At 41.5% G+C, this 14,510-nt stretch overlaps 1 protein-coding gene across 3 annotated transcripts in view; it reads left to right on the plus strand.

Annotated features, from left to right (window-relative positions):
- taf1 (TATA-box binding protein associated factor 1) overlaps positions 1 to 14,510 on the plus strand; it is an 81,840-nt gene that overhangs the window by 16,166 nt on the left and 51,164 nt on the right. For all 3 annotated transcript variants that reach the window (XM_033030614.1, XM_033030616.1, XM_033030615.1), the window contains exons 11-14: positions 2,879 to 3,046; positions 4,369 to 4,496; positions 6,629 to 6,736; positions 13,555 to 13,728. In XM_033030614.1, coding sequence (XP_032886505.1) covers positions 2,879 to 3,046; positions 4,369 to 4,496; positions 6,629 to 6,736; positions 13,555 to 13,728 — 578 coding nt within the window. The remainder of the gene's footprint in view (positions 1 to 2,878; positions 3,047 to 4,368; positions 4,497 to 6,628; positions 6,737 to 13,554; positions 13,729 to 14,510) is intronic.

Below are 14,510 nucleotides of genomic sequence, written 5' to 3' on the forward strand. Positions count from 1 at the left end.
GATTCCTCATAAATATTCTGCTGCTTCTGTTTTTGCCAATGACATCAGTGACCACTGTGTCATTGCAACAGTAAGAAATACAAAAGTTCCTAAAACCAAACCGCGTGTCATCATAAAGCGGGACATGAAACATTTTGTGGAGCAAGCATTTTTTCATGACCTGTTTCTCTTTGGCTGGGAGAAAATTAATGTAATTCCTGATGTTGAAAATGCCTGGAAATTCTTTTATGATGGTTTTATTGAAATTGTTAACAAGCACGCTCCTTTTAGGAAGTATAGAATAAGGGGCAGGGATAATGCATGGTTCACGTCAGAGTTATCCATTTTACTCCATGAGCGCAATGTGGCATGGTCTAAAGCCAGGAGTACTGGTCTTGGATCAGACTGGTTGCTCTTTAGGCAGCTGCGAAATGCAAGCACAGTTGCAATTAGAAATGCCAAAGCTGATCATTTCCTTACTGAAACTTCAAATAACCTAAACAATCCGTTGAAATTCTGGAAAACCATTAAATCAATAACTGGAAATAAAAATGTTATTGAGCTACCTCCATGCATTGTCAAAGACTCTACCCAAATTTATGAAAAGGCTGACATGCTTGGTTGTTTTAATGAGCATTTCATTGCCTCTGGTTCACTTTTCAACTCTCAAAACACAGCTCAAGGCTCCTCTGCTTGCTCTGATAGTAGTTGTTTTTTTGAGGGACAAGCCTTTACTTTTGACGCTGTTACACTTTCAGAGGTGCATAAGGCCCTGAGATGTTTAGACACAAAGAAATCGGCAGGTCCAGACAACCTTGAGCCTTACTTCCTAAAGTTAGCCGCTGATTTTATTGCATTGCCTCTGACTTATCTTTTTAATCTATCCCTGGAGACAAACGAAATTCCCCTTATTTGGAAATCTGCCTTTGTTCTCCCACTGTTAAAAGGGGGGGACCCCACTGTGCTAAACAACTATATGCCCATCTCCAAACTGTCTGTTTTAATTAAGGTGCTGGAATCCATTGTAAACCAACAACTGAAGGACTTTTTTATCAACTAACAGTATTTTATCTGAATTTCAATCTGGTTTTAGGAAAAAATATAGTACGTCAACAGCTGCTTTAAAAGTAGTAAATGATTTTATTGAATTTTTAGACAATAAGCAACACTGTGCAGCCCTTTTCGTTGACCTATCAAAGGCTTTCGATAGTGGATCATGCCTTATTGTTACAAAGACTATGCAGCATCGGTTTGACTGATCAAGCTGTCTGTTGGTTTAAAAACTATCTATCAGGCAGATCCCAGTGTGTGCGAGCAGAAGGTATTACTTCTAGCTCTATTAATGTATCCAAGGGTGTGCCACAGGGTTCGGTTCTAGGACCTTTATTATTTACTATTTATATTAATAGTCTAGATCATAAAGCTCCGAACGCAAATTTTCACTTTTATGCTGACGACACAGTGATATATTGCTCTGCGTCTACCCTAAATCAGGCTCTCTGTCAGCTCCAAACTGCTTTTAACACTGCAACATAACCTGTGTGATTTAAAACTTGTTTTAAATGCTGACAAGACAAAGCTCATGCTGTTCACTAAAGCTAAATCAAAGCCCTCGGACCTCCCTCCTATCACCACTTTGCAGGGCTCTGTGATTGAATCCGTGTCTCAATATAAATATTTGGGAATTATTATTGACGATTCTCTCTCTTTTAAACCTCATATCCAGCAACTTGTGAAAAAACTAAAGATAAAATTAGGTTTTTACTTTAGAAACAAATCTTGTTTTTCTTTTGAAGCCAAAAAAAGACTTGTTGCTGCAACGTTTATGTCTGTGTTGGACTATGGTGATGTTTTATATATGAATGCATCTTCAAAATGCCTACAGTCTTTGGACACGGTCTACCACGGAGCACTGAGATTTGTTACTAATTTTAAAACCCTCACGCACCACTGCTCTTTGTATGCTCAAGTTGGATGGTTTGCCCTGTCCACCCGCAGACTCCATCATTGGCATATCCTTATTTATAAGACTATTCTTGGTGTTCTTCCTTCATACCTGCAGAAGTATGTAATTCGAAAAAGCACAGGAACTTATCAGCTCCGCTCTGAGGACTTGTTCTTACTAACTGTACCTAAAGTCCGTACTGAACTGGGGAAAAGGGCATTTAGTTATGCTGCTGCCTTCGCATGGAACCAGCTGCAGAATGAACTGAAACTTAAGGAGCTGGTTTCTATAAACAGATTTAAATCCCTTCTTAATGATGTTGAAGCGGGCTCTTCTGTCTGTACATGCTTTGTTTGATGATGTTCTGACTGACTCTATTTATATGTTCTCTGTTGTTTTTAAATTATTGTCTGTAACTGTGGAACTGTGCTGCTGCCTGTCTTGGCCAGGACTCTCTTGTAAAATAGATTTTTAATCTCAATGAGACTTCTGGTTAAATAAAGGTTATTATCACTGAGAATACCTAATACCCAATTCAACCTTCATAACATCACATGTCTTTTCCCTATCTCCCGAGATGTGCTGCTGAATTCATACTTAGTGAATTAACTATTTTGATGCTTTCCTAGACTAATTTGCACTCTTTATAAGTTAGACACAAAATGCTGGAGTAAATCAGCGGGACTGGCAGCATCTCTGGAGCGAAGAAATGCGTGACATTTCAGGTCGAGACTTCTTCACAGTGAAACGTCACCCATTCCTTCTCTCCAGAGATTCTGCTGTCCTGCTGACTTACTCCATTTTGTATCTATCTTCAGTGTAAACTTGCAATGGCAGTTTCTTCCTACACTCTTTATAAGTTGATGTTTAATATTTTATGTTGCATTAGAATGAGTGGTTAAATCCACAAAATCAGTAATTAATATTTGTTTTGCTGTCTCTTTCTTTAAATAGTTTCCCAGGAAGATGAAAAGACATGGTATTCCATCTTTCCAATTGACAACGAGGAACTGGTGTATGGAAGGTGGGAAGATAACGTCATCTGGGATGACCAGGCCATGGATAAATTTTTGGAACCACCAGTGTTGACTCTTGACCCAAATGATGAAAACATTATTCTTGGTATGGTCTAAGAAAATCATTTTACAGGAAAACAGTGCAGGATAGAAATTGACATATCAAGTTATCAAAAAATTGACATGTTGGGAGGCCATGTAGGAAGTAGAACCAGGAAAGGGATTTTTCATTACTCAAGCTTCTTTGGGGATCTTGGGTTCAGGCTGACATTTATGCTGAGTCTTCAAATGCTCTGATGCTCTTAGTATCCATGTCTATTGGTTCCCAGCCCTGAATAATAGCTCTCTTAAGGTTGAAAATTCAAAGATTTATACCAGTTTGTTTACTAAAACTTCACTTTCTCTGAGTCTGAAATGTCTGATCCCTTGTCCTGACACTATGAAGCAAGCCGTCCAATTGCAAGTACTTCCCTGACAGTTTGTGCATACAATGTGGACAGCATGGAAATGTGGGACATCTGTAAGTTTGTGGATTTTTGTCATGAAGATATAGTGGAGATGTGGGTAGTGGTGTTGAGTGAACAAACTAGTGATAGATTGGCAGACAGTTTCAAGCGAAGGCCTTGGGTAGAGAGGATAAGTGGGTCAATGTTTTGGGGATGATGGAGGACCATTAACTGGATGGGAAGGTTAGGCTGATGATCAGTAGTGCTTTGGTGTGCGATTGGGCAGCAAGAGACTTTGGACAAGTAAATCACTACTGAAAAGATGAACTAATACACTATTTCCCCCCTCATAATAGATGACAAGACCCTGGGCATGTTTTATTTAACAATGTAAAATAAATATAAATTGACATTAAAATATATAAAGTATAATGGGCACCTATTAAATATGAGAGTGGGTGCATAATGAAAAGTTAGGTAATCGCTATTCTATCATATTGAAGTGTGTGGTATTGGAGATGTTTGCTTTAAGATGAGATATGTAGTCGTGGATCCATCGTTCCATTCTGATGTACATTATACAATTCAAAGAGCATTGTTGCAGTTCTTCTGGTTAATATTTTTCAATCAGCGAGCACACCAAAATAATTTACTGTAATTTTGTTTGTGACCTTATTGTGAAATCAACTAGTTGCCTTGTATCCTTAAATTACCACAGTAACATTGTAAACATATATTTAATTGCTTTGGAAGTGCCTTTGTTCTTTAAGTAAGTTTATAGTCTTGGAGGTTAATGTAAGAATAAAGGCAGTCATTTGTTGATGATGATAAGAATGCCTTTCTGATTTCTGAAATTTTAGAATCAGCAGTTGATAATGTGATGTTTTCTGTTTCATTATATGATGTTTTGTTGCATTGTCCACTTAACAATACTGCAGTCAGTTACTAAGTGTGCATTCATGTCTCCACTGCATTATTCCAGAAATTCCTGATGAGAAAGAAGAGATGACCTCTAACTCTCCTTCCAAGGAGAATAAGAAAGAATCATCAGCTCGGAAGAGTAGGATCCTGTTAGGAAAAACTGGGGTCATCAAAGATGAGCCACAACAGGTTAGTTGGAGAGGGATAAATAAAGCCTTCTATTCAGATGACCCATGATATAATAAATTCCTCATTTCAGTTGTTAATAGTTTTCAGAATCTTCTATGTAACACAATCTGTTTGCAATGTAAGGCTGAGAGACTGCAGCAGAATTCCAGGATTGGACAATGAGGGTATAGCCACTACCTTCGCTACTTTCAAGGCCTTTTGCCTGATAGAGGGTAGCTATTCATAAATTGCTTACAGAGAAGGCTAGATCTATCAGTGTTTGAACCATTTGATAAACACCATTCACAGCCATCCATAGACAATAGGTGCAGGAGTAGGCCATTCGGCCCTTTGAGCCAGCCATTCAATGTGATCATGGCTGATCATCCCCAATCAGTACCCCATTCCTGCCTTCTCCCTATATCCCCTGATCTTTTAGATATATTTTAGAGCCCTATCTAGCTCTCTCTTGAAAGTATCCAGAGAACCGGCCTCCACCGCCCTCTGAGGCAGAGAATTCCACAGACTCGCAACTCTCTGTGAGAAAAAGTGTTTCCTCGTCTCCGTTCTAAATGGCTTACCCCTTATTCTTAAACTGTGGCTCCTGGTTCTGGACTCCACCAACATCGGGAACATGTTTCCTGCCTCTAGCGTGTCCAAACCCTTAACAATCTTATATGTTTCAATAAGATATCCTCTCATCCTTCTAAACTCCAGAGTGTAGCTTCACACCATTTCAAATATTTCTTCATCTGACCTCCATTTTGCCTGTCTCATGGTGAGCTGTTATCTGTATACATTCCAAACATATGAACTTAATTAAAAAGTAACCAATAGCTTAATCCCACCACTAGTCGCACCTTACCATCCCCACCCTTTTCTGTTTTCCGAAGAGACCATTACTCCATATTTACATGGTTCACTCATCCATTCTCTCCCAAACTGTACTCTCCCGAGGTACTTTCGCTTGTAACTGCAGGAGATGTAATACCTGTCCCTACACCTCCGCTCTCACCTCCATTCAGAGATCGCAACAGCCCTTCCAGGTGAGACTGCGATTCACATGCGGCTCTTCTAACCTCATCTACTGGATTCAGTGCTCCTCGTGTGGCCTCTTTTAAATCGGGAAGTCCAAGCATAGACAAGGCGAACCTGTGTGGGTGAACACTTGGACTCATTCCAACAAGGCCTGTTGGATTTTCCAATTGCTAACCACTTTAACTCCCCTTCCCATACCGACCTTTCTGTTCTTAGTCTCCTCCACCGTCAGAGTGAGGCCTCACTCTGACGGTGGAGGAGACTCAGAACAGGAACTGAAAACTGGAGAATAAGCACCTCATATTCCAGTTGGGTAACTTACAACCCAATGGTGTGAACAATTTTAGGTATCACCCTCCCCCCTTTTCCCCATTCTGTTTCCTGTGTCCCCCTGCCAGCCCCCCCCCCCCCCCAACTTTTTACCAGGATCTTGACTTCCTTTCGCCCATCCCCCATCCCCTCTCTGGCTTTACTTTTCACTCATCTCTCACTCCAGTTCTCCTTATCTGACATCCTTTTATCTCCTTGTCATCTTTTTTCTCAGCAAGAGGCAGTTCAGAAGAAACTCACCAGGTCAGGCAGCATGGGTCAGGGTGAGGAGAACATGGATAGATTACTTTTAGTGTCAGGCCCCTTCTTCAGACTTCTTCAGTCTGCCTGACCCGCTGAGCATGTGCGTTCTATGCAAGATTCCAGCATTTGGAGCTCCACATATCTCCTAATTGCTTTAGATTCTGAATGAAGTTGATGAGGGGGCCTCTCAGTTAAATTCAACCGTAAGATTTTGGATCCCCATTGAATATTTATGGGGGGGGGGGGGGGGTGAAATCCACATTTCTACAAACATAGCAGGAAGGGCATCATAGTTGGCGAGAAGACTGCATATTTTATGGAGTGAGAGAACTATACACCCATCTCAAGTTGGACATATTAAGAAATGTACCCACCCCTTGCCTGAAATGAAGTGCAATGTTAAGATCTATTGTCAGGACTGTTGATGTGGTATTATATACACTTGTGATTCACATTCTAAATTATAAACTACTAAACCATGTGAACCATTGCAATGACACACAAGAATGTATTTTCCTCATTCTCCCCAATGTCTTTGGTAGAACATGTCACAACCAGAAGTCAAGGACCCATGGAACCTATCCAATGATGAGTTTTACTACCCCAAACAGCAAGGTCTGCGAGGGACATTTGGAGGGAACATCATTCAGGTGAGTGGAACTGTGTATTTGTATTCTTTTCAACTCTGGCTTCATTTTAGTCATGCTCCAGTCACAAACTCGTAAATGTGCAATAGAGATGGGGAAGTGAATGTAATTTAATGACTTTATAGTTAAGGTAGCCAAACAGTAATTAGGAAAGGAGATCCTGCCTACCTTGTAACTGGAAGTATTTGTAATGACTAGTCACCTAGTTGAGATTAGAAACCAAACATAAATTCAACCCTTGACTTCCCATGTGCAAGTAACTTTTGTCAGTGGAATCATCAGGAGATCAAGTTAGAATTGAAATTTAAAAAAGCCTTAAACATACAAGGTTTGTTCTGACAAAATATAATGAACTTATCTTTTCTCATCCTCGTAGATATTGAGCTGTGCATTTGCAATATTTTCAGATTTTATTTCAAATTTCTAGCATCTGTGGGTTTTCTAAAATTAGCTGAGGTTAAATGCTTCTTCATCAAAGGTTTCTGCTCAAATAGAAGTCTCATTGAACTAAAAGTTACTGGAGATTTCAGTTGGCCCATGATAAATTGAGCAGTAAATGATACACTTTTAGATACTTTAGATTCTTCTTCCAAAACAAGTTTGCCACATCATTTATGCCAGGGCACCAGCACAGATATATTATACTTGGTCCTAGTTATCCAAGAGGGAGAGGGGCACAAACATTCTGTGGTTCATAAAAAGTAGGAATACCACTGAGGCCCTCTCCTATGTAACAGCATTAACATGAGTAGATGTCTCCTGTTCCTAGCTCCAGAAGCTTAAAATATACTTTGGTGGTGATGGAGGAAAGATGTCTTGCTGAGATTCTCCATTATTTCCATGGCAACCCGCACCAAAATAATCTTTCTTAATTGCAGTCATCTCAAAACCTACAGGCCCAATTTATACCATTGGCTCATTGCCACTGTTCTTTTACTTTTGGAGCCACACTGATGTTTTGTTTAAAGTTCGGAAGACTGTCAGAATCTCCAGATGTTGCAACTCTCATTCAGAGCAGAGCCCTGTTCTGGCCACATAATTAGATTATGAGAAAGTCTTGTTTCCCAGGAAGTCACAAGGAGTAGTCCCCCTAAGACTCAGACACTAATGAAGAGAACTCTGGGGCATTTTTTACCCACTCTCCAACATTTGAGTATGCACATCTGCAGAGAGCAAATCAAGGACTGGGTGTTTAAGCTTTTGCTAATAAAGGTCCAGAAGACCAAACAACAAGGAAAACTTTGTAGTTACCATGTCTAAATATGAAGAAAGCATGAAAAAAGCTTTTGTTGACATGTAGCTGATTTAGGATTAAAGTTTGGGTTTGGGTGATGCTTGGGGTATTGAACAGGACACAAGATTAGAGTTAGAATATTAGCTTGGCAAAGGAAGAAAATTCAGTCCATGGCCAGGATAAGTGATTATGGTAGAGACTGAAAATACTGACTTGGTCTTTTAAAATTTTACTGGGCAAAATTCTGACATGCTCAACAAGTTACAGACTTGGCCTGACAGCACAGACGTAACTGGGATGTTGAGGGTATGCTTGATGTTGTCAAAAGAAAGCAATGCTCAAGGTATAATTGCACAAGAGTAGTTGTGTCCAACTAGGCAGTAAAGTCAAGGCAATTCAGGAGGGTGAATGTTGAGGAAGTTATGATAGTTAAAGTTGCAGAGCAATATAAATACATTTTAAGTAAAATACATTATTATTTATGTACTTGGTCAGAACAATCATGGTACTGAAAACAAAATTTGATCGTGATTTTGGGCATGGTTTTGGAAATCAGTGAATTGTTAAAGAGCATCACAGTTGAAGGGTGGGAGAATGGTTTGTCAAAATGAGTGAAAGAAAGCAGAGTTCAAGCAGAGTTTTGCAAAGGGACGGGGGACAGTGCCAAAGGTAAGACGGCTATAAATGTTAACAAGCAATACAGGAGGTTATAATATAAGGCCTCATTATTGAGGATGTTTGCAGGTTCATGTGAGAGTGAGGTACAGGTGCACAACCTTTTATCCGAAGATCCAAATAACGAAAACCTCCGAATAGCGGACATTTTTTCGGTCCTTGAAGAAAGGTCCTTGAAAACGTTCACCGAGGGCGGCCCGCAGAGGTGACAGCGGAACCTCCGGTCGGTCCTCGAAGAAAGGGGAACTAAATCCCCATTCATAAAAGAGAAGGTGAGGGTATATTGCGCGGGAGGGTTAATAATTGACAATATGCTGCTGCCTGCCCGCTGAGTTAAAAAGTTCCCACGGTAGACTCACGATACACAGTGTATCGTGAGTCTTGCGTGGGAACTTTTTAACTCAGCGGGCAGGCAGCAGCAGATTGTCGCTCCCTTCAAATTCACCCCACCTACACCCCTCTGCTTCCCGGCCATGTGTGTGACCCCTTCCCTCCCCTCTCCAGCTCCCCGCTCATTGCACCGGCGCGGGGGCTTTGCACTGTCTTCACGTCGGCGATGCCAGTCACCGGAGACGTCAGGACCAACGGGACACCGACCCCCAGGCCCACTGCAAGCACGGAGATCCCAGAGACCCACAGCCAGCAGCAGCCCAGCCCCGTTCCAACTCCAGAGGAAAACTGCAAACTGGCCGGAGACATCAGGACCACCAGAAACCGTTCCCCGATGGGCCGCTACGGCGACAAGTGGCAGTTCGCCCACAGCCCGAGCTGTGCCCCCTCATCGGGACACCAACCCCCAGGCCCACAGCAAGCACGGAGATCCCAGATCAGCAACTCCAGCCCAGTCCCGCTCCAACTCCAGAGGAACACGCTCCCCGTAGGGGCAGAAGCTGATGGTGTGCAAGGTACGTCTTGTTCTTGGGGTCGCGCAGCTCGGGTTGTGGGCGAACTGCCACTTGTCGCCGTAGCGGCCCATCGGGGAGCGGATTCCTCTGGAGTTGGAGGGGGAGGGGGGTATTGTGCTGTTTGATCGCCCCCTACTATCCCAGGGACAGGGAGACAGGACGTTCACCGAGGGCGGCCCGCAGAGGTGACAGCGGAACCTCCGGTCGGTCCTGGAAGAAAGGGGAACTAAATCCCCTTCATAAAAGAGAAGTGGAGGGTATATTGCCCGGGAGGGTATATCGCCTACCTGGAAGAAACCGGACATTTTTTCCAGGATGTCGTCTGCACACCAAAGCTCACCAAAGCTCACGTTTGGCGCCAAACGCACGTCGCCTCTGCTGCACACGGATATAAGAGTGTGAAAATGTCGCCTTTGGCCGCCTAAGGGCATGTAGCCCCGCTAGGGTGACATGAGTGCGAGAGGTGATTCAATGCTGCGGTCACATTTACAAATTCAGGAATTCATTCAACACACTGCATTTCATACAGACATTTATTCTGCAAGAAAAAACTACATTGAAGACTCAAACTCGTGACCGAGGAACTGCCGGGATCAAGGCGCAAACTCGCGACCTTGCGGATATGAGCCGAGCACTCTACCACTGAGCCAGCCATTAAAATCTACGCTAAAAAAATTCCATTCCGAAGGCCGACAAATTCCGAATTACGAAAAGTGTCTGGTCCCAAGGCTTTCGGATAAAAGGTTGTGCACCTGTATTTGAAAACATAATTAGTCTTGCAGAAAATAAGTTGGACTTTGAAAAAATTAGAGTATAGTTATTTTATTGAGTATCAATGTAATATCGATATTCAATAATAGAACTATGCTCCAATTCTTTTATATTAAGCTTTCAGCCTGTCAATTTGAATAGAACACATATTCTGTCAAGTGTATGATATAATGGGACAGAAGCATTTTTAAAACCAAGTTGAAGACGCAAGCTAACAATAATAGAGGTATTTCAACAAATGGAGAATCAGAGAAGAGAACATCAAAGTTTGGGAGTAGTTTTTTTTTGTTGTGCTATGAAAAGTGATGTTAGCCAGGAAAGAAAGAAGATGAGAGGGAAGCGATGAGTTTATTGATGAACAAGATCTATCATCGATACATTGAATGGGTGGTGAGATCAGTGGAGCACAGGAGAATGAGAAAAAAGCTGAAAGAGGAGAGATATGTAGTGATGGTAACCACTGGATAGTTATGCCCCTGTCCCACTTAGAAAACCTGAACGGAAACTTCTGGAGACTTTGCGCCCCACCCAAGGTTTCCGTGCGGTTCCCGGAGGTTTGTGTCAGTCTCCCTAATGGTCGAAAGTGGTTTCCGCTTCTTCTATGTTCCGGCGATTATTTCTAAAAATTCAAAACCGGCCGCAACTAAAAATAGGTTGCAGGTAGTGGAAGGTAAGACCTGCAACCTCCGGCAACCACCTTCAACGAGCATCGCAACCGGCTTCGACTAAAAAATTACCGATTTTAAGAACGGCAACCTATTTTTAGTTGCGGCCGGTTTTTAATTTTTTGAAATAATCGCCGGAACATAGAGGAAGCGGAAACCACTTTCGACCATTAGGGAGACTGATAAAAATCTCCGGGAACCGCACGGAAACCTTGGGTGGGGCGCAAAGTCTCCAGAGGTTTCCGTTCAAGTTTCCTAAGTGGGTCAGGGGCATTAGGATCAATGATGGGAGTTTGGTCAGATACCAACAAAAAAGGGGAATGGTGGAACTCACTTTGGTGTAAAACTAAAGGCGCCACTGTTTGGATTAGGAAATGTGAGAGCACTTAGTGGTGTAGAGAATCCTCAAACATAGCCCGCGTTTCTGTTTCTTGTTTTGCAATGAGCTAATGACAAATTACATTTGAAAAAACAAAACTGGAATAATGTTTTGTACGGGTAGAATATAGAATAATACAGAAAAATAGGATTAGAGTAGTTAGTTTTGGTTGATGGGCTGATTGGTCTCCTCTTCTGGTGTAATTTCTATTTCTATTTTCCTAAGATGAACATTTTGTAGAAGATCAGCTTAAGGAGAATCTTCAAATGAGTTCACCATTCGTCCCAAAGGAAGAAAGTGGGATTATTGTTTATCCAACAGACGAGATTTCTGGGTAATAGTGGGACATTGTGGAGAAGTAAATCAGTTGAAGAGAGGGAGAAAACTGATAAGGCACTGGGACAGGTCAGTTTACACCCAACAAGAATAACACCATGCATTTATGTAGCGCCTTTACCATAGAAAATTATCCCAAGATGTTTCAAAGATTTTATATAAAATGAAATGACTATGAGCCAATAAAGAGATATTTAGAGTGAAGATATGAGAGAGGGGTTTTAACGAGGAAAGGGAATAGATGGGAAGGTGAAAATATTGCCTAAAATTCCAAAATATAGAACGTTATTTTGCAAATTATACCAAATATAGTGTGTCCAACAAAATATGGGACTGAGTAGAAATAATACATTTAAGGTGTTTGGGGAGGTTGTAGGGCTGAAAAATGATAAAGAAACATCAAGGAATAAACCCATGGAAATATCCTCAGATGAAAGGTTGAGAGCAGTGATTATTAAGAAGGTGGACCTGCTTGCCGACTGTGCACATGTGGAAGCTGACCCAATGTCTGAGGATAATGTTGCCAAGGGGAAGTCTGCAGTTGAGGAAGAATTTTTACTTGAATTCCAGTGGTAATAAGGCAGTGACCAGAGAACATCTGATTGGAGTGTTTCAAACAAATAAGTTACAAAAAAGATGTGTATAGGCTGTGGAATTCAAGACATTTCGAGGACTGAAGGGGAAAGACTGTTATAAGTGAGGACTTAATTTGTAAGATAATATGGCCATGGAGGGAAAGTGGCAAAGGCAGTTTTGGTGACAAAGAACATATTAAGGATAAAACTGGTGGGTGTAATCGATGAAGATAGTTGAGAAGGATCCAGGTAGTTAAGGAGAATACTTCTGTGGGATGTATGTTCTCTAGGACCATCCTTGAGCAATCTTAGAAGAAAATTTTACTGGTATTGTTTAATGCAGTCAATTGGATTTTTGAATTGATGATATGCATATCCTAATAGAAACATAGAAAATAGGTGCAGGAGTAGGCCATTCAGCCCTTCGAGCCAGCACCGCCATTCAATGTGATCATCCAAAATCAGTACCCCGATCCTGCTTTTTCCCCATATCCCTTGATTTCTTTAGCCCTCAGAGATAAATCTAATTCTCTCTTGAAAACATCCAGTGAATTGGCCTCCACTGCCTTCTGTGGCAGAGAATTCCACAGATTCACAACTCTCTGGGTGAAAAAGTTCTTTCTTATCTCAGTCTTAAGTGGCCTACCCCTTATTCTTAAACTGTGACTCCCTGGTTCTGGACTCCCCCCAACATCAGGACCATTTCCTGCCTCTAGCTTGTCCAATCCTTTAAGTATTGTATATGTTTCTATAAGATACCCTCTCATCCTTCTAAATTACAGTGAATACAAGCCCAGTCGACCCATTCTTTCATCATAAGATCAAGGGAAACAAAATTGATTCTTGGGAGAGAAAAATTGGAAGGCATGACTGCATTTGGAGTAGCATGGCACTGGGTAGGAATGGTTTGGAGAAAGGAGGGAAAAGAGGGAAATAAGTTTTTGGTTTGCGTCAAATGTATCAATGATCGGGAAAATAAGCGGTTGTGCAGATTGACACAGTGCAAAGGTTCTGGGGAAGATAGAGAGCCAAAAACTAAGCAATTGACAATGTGAATTGAAAAGAGTTCTTCCAGTGACAATGTAGGATGTCTGAAAATGAGGTAAGTATCTAAGGAGTGGAATGTTTTTAGTGTGGTGTTAAACTTTGTATATTTAAAGTATATTTATATTTTTCTTATTTCCAAGTGAGATTATTATCATTGAATTACTTTATGGTATGTGATATGAAATATTGGAACGTGTTTCTATTATATAGATTAAACATTGATTTCTGTTGCAGCACTCTATTCCTGCTGTGGAGCTCCGGCAGCCATTTTTCCCAACTCATATGGGCCCAATGAAACTCAGACAATATCATCGGCCGACACTCAAAAAGTATTCCTTTGGTGCTTTGTCGCAGCCTGGGCCACATTCTGTGTATCCACTTCTGAAACATATCAAGAAGAAAGCCAAGGTAAAGATTCTCGTCAGCCACATACAGTGTTTGCTTTCATGTTATTGACGGTATTTTCTCTATTATGATTTGTATGTGCATTGATTGTAATAATTGGCAGACATTCTTTGTTCTGTGGTTCCATTCTATTTTGTGTTCTTGCCTTTCATCTTCCCATACATTTCTATTTTGGCTCTTCCTTTTCATTGAATATTCACACTCCTTTCCTGTCACAATCTACAATTCAGGTACTTTGTAGATAAGCATATTTTTAGGAATGGGTGACGTTTCGGGTCGAGACCCTTCTTCAGACTGAAGAAGGGTCTCGACCCGAAATGTCGCCCATTCCTTCTCTCCAGAGATGCTGCCTGTCCCGCTGAGTTACTCCAGCATTTTGTGTCTAACTTGGATTTAAACCAGCATCTGCAGTGCTTTCCCACACAACATATTTTTAGTTCAATTTAATTTAGAGATACAGCGCGGAAGCTGGCACTTCAACCCACCGAGTCCGCACCGCCCAGTGATCCCCACACATTAACACCATCCTGTATACACGAGGAACAATTTATAATTATACCAAGCCAATTAACCTACAAACCTGTACATCTTTGGAGTGTGGAAGGAAATCGGAGATCCCGGAGAAAACCCATGCAGATCACGGGGAGAACATACAAACTCCGTACAGACAAGCAGCCGTAGTCAGGATCTAACCCAAAACTCTGGCGCTGTAATGCAGCATCTCTACCGCTGTGCCACCGTGTCTTCATAAATGCCTACTCCCTTCCTAAATGTATGACGGCCTG

The sequence above is a fragment of the Amblyraja radiata genome, chromosome 12 (genome assembly GCF_010909765.2).
Source record: "Amblyraja radiata isolate CabotCenter1 chromosome 12, sAmbRad1.1.pri, whole genome shotgun sequence".
Classification (NCBI taxonomy): Eukaryota; Metazoa; Chordata; class Chondrichthyes; order Rajiformes; family Rajidae; genus Amblyraja; species Amblyraja radiata.